The sequence below is a fragment of the Tachypleus tridentatus genome, chromosome 2, assembly GCF_004210375.1.
Source record: "Tachypleus tridentatus isolate NWPU-2018 chromosome 2, ASM421037v1, whole genome shotgun sequence".
In the NCBI taxonomy this organism is placed as follows: domain Eukaryota; kingdom Metazoa; phylum Arthropoda; class Merostomata; order Xiphosura; family Limulidae; genus Tachypleus; species Tachypleus tridentatus.
In genome coordinates, this window is record NC_134826.1 from 44,111,368 (window position 1) to 44,121,096 (window position 9,729).

Here is a 9,729-nt window from a genome sequence, read left to right on the forward strand (position 1 = left end):
CCTACTTTGTCATGAGTAAACTAGAGTGAAAGGGCTAGTTTACATCACCCACCACCTAATTTTGGGCTACTGTAATTAAATTATTAGAAATGACACTCACTGTCATAACGGACCCATGCGTCTGCGGCACTGCGTTAAAAACAGAGTGATATTCGCATTCCCATGTGAAGTTCTAGTATATTCCCATGTTATGTACTAAGTCATCCTCATGTTATGTACTAGGCTAATCCGATATCAAGCACTAGGATATTCCCACGTTAAGCACTAGGCTATTCCCATGTTCAGTAAAAGGTCATTTCCATGTTAAGCACTAGGCTATTCCCATGTTAGTCACTATGCTATTTCCACGTTAAATAATAGGCTATTTCCATGTTATGCACCAGGTTATTTCCACGTTAAGCACTAGGCTATTTCCATGTTAAACACTATGCTATTCCCATGTTAAGTACTAGGCTATTCCCATGTTAAGCACTATGCTATTCCCATGTTAAGCACTATGCTATTCCCATGTTAAGTACTAGGCTATTCCCATGTTGAGTAAAAGATCATTCCCATGTTGAGTAAAAGATCATTCCCATGTTAAGTACAAGGCCATTCTCATGTAAAGCACTAGACTATTACCACGTTAAGCACTAGGCTATTCCCACGTTAAACACTATGCCATTATGATGTTAAGTACTAGGCTATTCCTTAATTATGCACTACGCCATTCCCATGCTTATCATAAGGCCATTTCTATATTAAATACTAGATTATTCCCATGCAAAATACTAGTTTTTTACGATGTTAAGTACTTGGCTATTCCCATGTTAAGCACTAGACCATTCACATATTAAGTACAATGTAATTCCCATTTTAGGTACTAGGCCATTGCCATGTTAAGCGCTAGCCCATTTCCATGTTATGCACAAGGTCATTCCTATTTTAAGTACTAGGCCATTCCTATGTTACGTACTCGGCTATTCTCAAGTACAAGGTCACTTCATATCCAATATTATTTTTGTCATTTCTAAATCTATTGAAACATCTTCTGCCGAATATATATATGATTACACATATATAAACGAGCCATTATCACAAAAGAAAACCATGCTATATTGACAAATATAAATATTAATATACAGCCCATAAAGAAAGTTGAAATGGTTATATTTCTCTCTGTTTTATTACCTTATTTTCCATGTAGTTTATTAGAAATTCCATGTTTGAGCAATGTAATTCGTTTTCAATTTTTCATTGTTACCTTTCATATTCGAGTCACTGTTTTCAGACTTTTTCTTTCCATACATTTCACTTGCATTTTTTTATTTTTCATTAAAGTGTTTTAAAGTACTTTGAATTCTATTCGCAAACTTTTTATTAAAGATAAAATATAAATTTTTGGTACCTACAATACCAGTGATATGAAGTGCTGGATGTTTTTGATAAAAAACTTTACTTCGAATTTGTTCCGACCCTGCAGGGCTAGGTGGCTAAGGCGCTCTTTTCATAATCCGAGGGTTGCGCGTTCAAATCCCCCCCTCCCCAAATATACTCGTCCTTTCAGCCGTGGAGGTGAAATAATGTAACAGTCAATCCCATTATTCTTTTGTGAAAGAGTAGTTCAAGAGTCGGCGGTGAAGAGGGTGGTGATGATTATCTTCCTTCCCTCTCATCTTACACTGGTAAATTACAAATACACAAACAGTTTTTTAAAAGTGTAGTTTGGCTTAAATTACTTTGGCTTGCTTCTTAGAATGTTTGTGGATTAGTGTTGGTTTGTTTTCCACTCACATAAGTAAGATTACTTCCTGGTGTGTTATTGAAGAGCTTTAACAAATACAAATAGTTGTTTTTTTATTTGTGATTCTCATAACAGCATGCTTTGTCAACGATATAATTTGCTTACTCTCTAAAAACGACTTGTAACCTTAAAAATCGTCATAACGTTTGTGGCTTTCCAAAGACTCTACTGTTGGTTTGAGATCTGTATAAGCCAGTGAGACGTACGAAAGAAAAACGTGTTTTTATTACTTTGTTCTTGCCGTGAATCACTTTAAGAAGTTTTTTTTCAAATTTTGTTTGGAAGTTTTACAAAGCTACACAAGAAATATCTGTGCGAGCCATCCCTAATTTAGCAGCGAAAGATAAGAATGGCAACTAGTCATCATCACCCAAGGTCATCTCTTGGGCTACTCCTTTACCAATGAACAGTGGAATTAACTGAATAGTGTGAGTTAACTGCCCTCACCATCTGGCTATGTTGGACCGCTTCAATAACAAGAAGAAAACGCTGGTTTTTAAACTTCACCAGTTGTGAACAATGCTATAATTAAAGCAGGGAAAGACAGTCCATTCCTCGCTGAATGCATGCAACGGTTTGTTAAAGAATATAGCCTAACAATCTGGTGTCATCACGGCTCTAGCTTATTGACCAGAGTTATTCAAGAAGCTTGTAAAAAAAATACAAATATTTTGCTCCAGGATTCGCGTGTTATGGAGTTCATTTTTTTCCCGTTCCAGCTTTTTATCCTATTAATTTTTCTCAGCATCAACTGTTTTTTGATCACAGTGTTTCCGAGTCCTTAAAAGAAATCTGGAACGATAGTTATATGGCTCATATCTGGAAGAATCAAGTTCCAAGAAAACAGTTTAAATTTGGAGATGTGAGCCCAATGGATCATTTGTACAAGGAGAATTGTCCAATAACTTATTTTTGTACGGTGAAACAAGGTGTAGGAGAATGAATCTCAAATTACTTGAGAAAAACAGTATGAATTTAAAGTCCAATTTTGAGAGGTGTTTGTTCGGTTTTATTTTTTTTTGCTATTTAAAAGAACTTATTAATACTTTACCTAAAACAATGATAAAAAATTTTAAAGCGTGGTTAATGTTTTTACTGGTTTTAGTTTACAAAATTAAAATAGATAATACTTAATTTATTTTTTATTTTACAAGTTTCCTGCATATTTCATATCAGTTATTTTTCTTTCGGTTATTCACTTTCAATATTTTGAATATTTCAATAATTATGTATGCAAAGTTCTTGTTTCAGTCCTAATATAGTATTTATTTTAAGAAATCCAAATGTACTGTTAGAAGAATATTCCACTTATAAATATTTTATGAACCAACGTGCAGAGAAGTGAATATAAAATACTAATTAAATAGACACAGTAAATCTAAATATTTTATGTTTTATTTTCATGAATAACCAATTAATATAACGTGCTTATTTTCTTTCTAAAATCATGATTATTCAGGCAAAGTGACATAAATTGATCTCTATAATCTCAAAGTGTAACATTTACTTGTAAGTTTTCACTTCATAAGGTGAAGAGTTTTAGGTTTTGTTTGTTTTAGGCTCGAATTCTCATATACCCCGCAGGCTAGCGACACGGACAAATTTTGCAAGATGAGTGAAACTAAAAAATCCTTTTAAATGAACGCAATAAACATTCTTTAAACAGGGATTCAGGATTAAAACTGTGGGTGCTATTGGTTGAACTTACGAAATTTTATCCATGGTTGAGAAATAGGGATAAACCATCCAATCAGAACATGTTCTCCACAGTTCACCACGATACTTAACAGACTAAGGCCAGCCAGGTAGGAAAAAGTGTTTTGTGCTATCTCCTGTTATACGCCTGCGTAACCTCACAACATACTTTTGTCAGGTTTTATCCTGCTATCTTAGATTATTTACCTCACAACTTCTCCTTACGCTAAATCTGCACCTTTATCAAATAATGTAAGCCCATGATAACAGTCGATATCACGAACACGAGAATGCTTCGTACGGAGGTCTCTAGTTCTCAAGTCACGCTGACTTAATATATATATCTAGACCTGAGGATTTCTCCACTTATGTTACTTGCACAGCCCCTAAAAGTAAAAGTAATCTCTTTTTAGTGTTCGTCCAAACCGCCAACCTTTCCATACCTCCTGAGAAACCCTACCAACTCCCCCCCCCCAAAATAAACCCAAACTAAGCGGTATGCTCTTTACTAGATCCACTCCCGATTGACTGGTAAGCCAATTCGATTGTTGATAATTACAATACAATCCAAACGGACAACAGACTTTATTTTCAGACAAGGTTGATTTTACCAATACCTTCATTTTAAAGCCACCCCCCGCTACAACAGCAGTATGTCCACGAACTTACAACGATAAAATCAGGGGTTCGATTCCCCTCAATGGACTCAGCAGAGCCAAAATGACCTACAGGGGAATTCGCAGACGAGGTGTACCATCTTTGTTCTTATTCAAAGAATCGCAAATATTCAAGCCACCATTCCAACTGTCACCATGCATCACTTCGCTCTCTGCCGACCAATCCATCCAACTGAGCAGAAACACTTCTATCTATAATCAAACTACCCAAACTGAGCATCCGGAAACAAAGGATTGAGCTACATCAGTAGGCGACACAAATTTTACCACCATATTCAGGCAGGCTGAGACTCACCCCGAAAGACAAACACGCAGACTCAACCACCAAGGTTCCGGTCCCATACATCTATACTCTCTCGATTGTGACGGGTCCTTTCCTTTCTCTCCAATCTACTGTGATGAGTACAACCACATCGATCACAACTTTTCCATTTACTAGTCTGTTATTTCCAATCACAACTTTCTCGGAGCCTGGACCGTAAAAGTGTGTTTTCACGGAGCACTCCAACTTCCTCGCCATTATGGTGTAGGATGTACCTGAAGGTTTGTGATTTCTTCTTACTTAAAGAAGTTTGTGTTGATTCTCTTGGTAATGGTGTAGGCTGTACCTGAAGGATTGTGGTTTATGCTTACTTAAGAAAGATTTCTTTGACCTTGTAGACTTAAAGAGGTCTTAGACAATCTTAAGAGTCTTGAATGAAGGAGATTCAGATTTTACAAACAAAATGGTTTTAGTGTGACATAAAGTTCTTCATTGTGGGAGGGACCTGTAAATCCAAACAAATAGTATTTTAGTGTGTCAGAAAATTGTAGTGTTCGTGAAAACCAACTTTCATGGTACAAGCGCCGAAAATTTTCGATTGGGACTTACAGTTGTGTTCGATGTAGTTGTATTCATCATAGTAAGTTGGATAGAAAGGAGAGAAGATGTCGCGGTATAGGTGTGTGGGACAGGAACCTTTGAGAAAGTTCTCAGGAAGATTGTTTTTCTTCACGTGTGACGTTTAGCCTAAGTGAACATGGTGTAGTTTTGCGTGAAATTAATTCGACGTTTATATACTGACCAAAATTAAATTAGTCAAAGTCTTTGAAAAGTTATAAAACTTGATGCTAGCCTTAAAGGACTAGATGCCATATTTCCGTAGTAAATAAACTATCTCTGGGCAAACCATGCTGGTACCTAATATAGTAGATCAGTTTTCTGCTTATATCAAAATAAGCCAAAACCATAAGTAGAATTGAAATCAAATGATTCCAAATATAATTGTGATACGAAACAAAATAACAAAAACTCGAATTTAATATTTACCTAGGAAAATAGGTGAACTTAAATATCTCGTTTTTGTTGTTGTAAAAATCTCAAATTGTCGAACCATGGAAGTTCCAAGCGACACCCGTAACACGTTCGCCCTACGTTTCTCAAAGAGAAATTAACCTCAGTGTTTATCTACCCGCGAGAAACGTTTCTCAAAGCACTAAAAAGCAATTATAGGTTCAACTGAACGTAGTGGTAGCACTACAAGATTAATTATAAATTTATTTTCTCATTAAACGTACTTTAACATGAACTAATTTATCAAGATAATTCTATGCCTTTAACAAGTATTTTATGAATCTTTGTACGCAAACTGAATCTGAAGTTCTTTGATTAAAATTCTGAAGCAACAATAAAGAAATGTATCTTGTAAATAGGTTGAGAATCCCATGTTTAAAACCTAGATGTAGTTTTCCTAATAACCCTGCAAATGCGTAGATTTTAAATCAATTCAACGTAATGTGCAAAACATAAGAATAGTTTGGTTTCGTTTGTCTGCTCGAGGGTTATCTGCACTAGTCTTCCCTAATGTAGCAGTGTAAGACGAGAGGGAAGGCAGCTAGTCATCACCACCCACCGCCAACGCTTGGACTGCTCTTTCATCCACGAATAGTGGAATTGATCATCATATTATAACACCCCCATGACTGAAAGGGCAAGCAGGTTTGATACACGGATCCCTTGGATTACGAGTCGAGTGCCTTAACAACCTGGCATGCTGGGCCTTAACATAAGAACAACACTATATAAGTAAGCAAAAAAATCCTCTGACAAACATAATCATAATATAATAAATTATTCATTAGTGATATTATTTCAAAATAACAGAATAGCATAAAGAGACCAATATTATGAAGTGTCGAAAACTTTAAATATGAATCGTTTCTTTTAAATGACTTAAATTGTCAAAAAAATGAACCACTACACACACACAATCAGTATTTTTAAATATCATAGTAGTTAGTTTACATTAATCTGACTTGCCTCTGAGGAGCAAACAAATAAACGTTAGAAATATTGTGCATTAGGACTCACTGACATAAAAACAACTATGTTTATTATAATCGAAGATTATTGAATAAATATTTGTATATTTTTGAGAAATTGTAATATACTTTCAAACTTATTTGGCTTTTATGAAATATTATTGTTTTTGTACAGTAAAAAGTAAGCTTAACCTTTCTAGGAAAACAGTCATCCGATATACTTTTTCGTGATTACAACGGTAAATTCTGCAGATAAATTCCCTGCGTAAAAATAACACATATTCCTTTGGACAGATTTCCGCTAATGGCTAATGATAAAAAACTATTTTGGATAAGAAGATCCTTTGAATTTACATTTTGTGAAAAACGATTTCAGTTGAAAGGTAATTTACTTGTCTAACCTAGATGATGTACTACTGATCTGATGTTGGATTTAGTTCAGTATCATATTACAATTATTGCAAAGCGACTAAACGATTGTACGACATGAAGGTTTTATTTTACTAACATTTGGAAGTTTATTTCTTGAGTTTTGATTGTGAATATTTCATAATGATCTGTTCATAAATTGTATTCAAAATATTATAAAAAAAGTAGCAATTACATAACTGTCTCAGGTCAGAAGAGGTTCCTCAAAATGAAAAACGTGACAGAACCAGAAAACATGTTCTTTCTTGAGACCTCTGGTAAATGCTACCTTACGAGTAGAGAATCTTGCTCGATTGAGTCTTCAGCAAAATATCATTCTACCAACAGAATCCAGTTATTTTACGCTTGTAACAACTTGAGTCAGATCCAGAAAGACGAGTTTTTCCAAACTGTATCACAAATAGAAAACGTTAAAGTTAAGCCGATGAACTTCGAGTTATTATTCTCCGAAACACCATTAGCTACATGGTATCAAAGTGAACTGTTTAACGTAACCATTCACAAAACAAATTTCCTATCAACTGGTTTAAAATATGCGCTGCTCAAAAAGTATGGTGATGTAGCCATCGACTCTGACTGTATAATAAGAAAACCACTTCCCAACTTGTCTACGTACGCTGGTTTTCAATCTTTATTGACTGTGAACAATGCTATTATTAAAACACAGAAAGAAATTCCATTCCACGTTGAATGCATGCAACGATTTATTACAGAATACAGCCCAAAAATCTGGGGATACATGGGCCCTGCTTTAGTGATCAGGGTTTTTGGAGAAGCATGTAAAAGAGAAAACAAATACTTTGCTCCAGGATTCACGTGTTATGGAGTTCATCTCTTCCCAGTTCCAGCTTTTTATCCTATTCATTTTTCTCAGCGTCAACTGTTTTTTGATCCCAATGTTACCGAGTCCTTAAAAGAAATTTGGAAGGATAGCTATATGGTACATATTTGGAACAGTCAAGTTCGAAGAAAACAGTTTAAACCTGGAGATGAGAGCCCAATGGATCATTTGTACAAGGGGAATTGTCCAATAACTTATTCTTATATTGTAAAACAAGGTGTAGGAGAATGAATCTCAAATTACTTAAGAAATAAAGTTTGGGTTTAAAGTCCAATTTTCATTATAGATTAAGATGTTATTAAAATGAAATTTTATCATTTTATGAAACCGATTCATTATTTTACATCGTTTTTATAATTTAAAAAAAACAATTATCAGCTATAATAATTTCAAATATTTTTATTTATCACTTGATAACAATTGAAATAGAGTGAAATTCAGAATTTTCCTTTGGTGTTATTTGTTTGTTTTCGAGTTTACGTAAAAATACACGAACGTTTATCGAAGAATAGTCGTCCACATATATGAAACAATAAGTTATAATGAAAGCACAAACTTAGTTGAACACGCCAACACCTCTTGTGTCACTTTTGTCTCACTTATTGTGAATGTTATCAAAAATAGGTTACAGCAAACACTCGGTTTGAAAAGTACAGGGTGCTTTGTTTCCACTGTAATAGAACCTGAGATGTTAGAAAAGATGAACATTTAATAAACTTGTTTTTTTATGTTCAGACTGGGTCACTATTTTTGTGAATATCTTTAACTATCATAGCAAAAAGTTCGAATTTCTTGTTCTACTTTCTGCTTCTTTTTTATTACATTATAACTATAAAACAAAATCAACAGAGTCATTCAATTTCACTAACATAACATAGTTTCAAAGGAAGTATCCACTGTTATTAGATGTATTATTTGATTAAAACACACTAAATTTTTCTAATATAGCTAGGGTCAAGAGGTAAACATAACATATTTTACACAAACATTATGACTCTTTCAAACTGACACTGCATAATAGACAACCAATATGTATCACAAATGGAACATCATTGTATATAAAACTTGGTTATAAATACAACCTTCCTGTATCCATTGAAACACTGCATTAAAAATAAACAAGAAACACTTTTCAAAACATGAAAGAAATTTATGGGTAGGTAATATCAATTTGTTAAACAATGAATGTGGATGAGATTTGCATCATATCTACGTATTTGTTAGTAATTCTGTTAGAGTGAAACGAAATCCACCTATTTTAAGTACGATACTAGACTTTTGTGACGTCGTCTTACTCGAAGTTTGTTATGTTTTAAATAAGATAAGAGAGTGCTAAATATTTCTACATTTTTCTGTTCCATGTTACAAATACGAGCTGATCCCGAGAGCTATGTTAGTGTTAGTGAAGTTATTCTGAGATTTTTCTCAGTTTAGCCATAAAGAGTCAATAGCGGTAACCATTTAATGTGTAGTAATCACAGATTATATTGTAATAACAGAGCTGAGAAAAATAATTATGCTTGTGATTTAGGATCTGAAGTAACTAAACTTGCCTGTGTGGGTCTTTCATGAAGATAAGAGAATTACTTACAGCTCTACAGTTAACTATAATAACCTGACATTTCTACAATTTTTGTCAGTTAACATTATGCAACACTGTGTATCTGTGTTATTATGAAAGGATGATACAAATATCATACCGACTTTCTTGTTTGTATTGTTCTTGATGAAATTAGATTTGCCAGCCTTAGATTTACTTCCTATCTAGAAAAAAATGTTTGACTTTACTTGAATAAATTTATTCTCATACAATTTGTGTACCTGAGACAACCAGCTGTTTGAGAAGGCACAAAGACAGGTGTACATTGTTAAAATTGAGTCAGGACATCAACCACATTGTTACTAGTTTGGATTTACTTTGGTGGAGACGAAAGAAAATTAAATTTATATCTATATGTACTTTCTCTCTGTAACTTGTACGTTAAAGATTCATTGTGAAGAAC

The 9,729-nt window shown here is 34.1% G+C and overlaps 1 protein-coding gene across 1 annotated transcript; it reads left to right on the plus strand.

The window, feature by feature from the left end:
- Positions 1-7,093: 7,093 nt before the first annotated feature.
- LOC143245484 (lactosylceramide 4-alpha-galactosyltransferase-like) lies at positions 7,094-7,957 on the plus strand. Its single transcript, XM_076491847.1, has one exon. It carries the CDS (start codon positions 7,094-7,096, stop codon positions 7,955-7,957), a length of 864 nt encoding a protein of 287 aa, XP_076347962.1.
- The last annotated feature ends 1,772 nt before the right edge of the window (positions 7,958-9,729 follow it).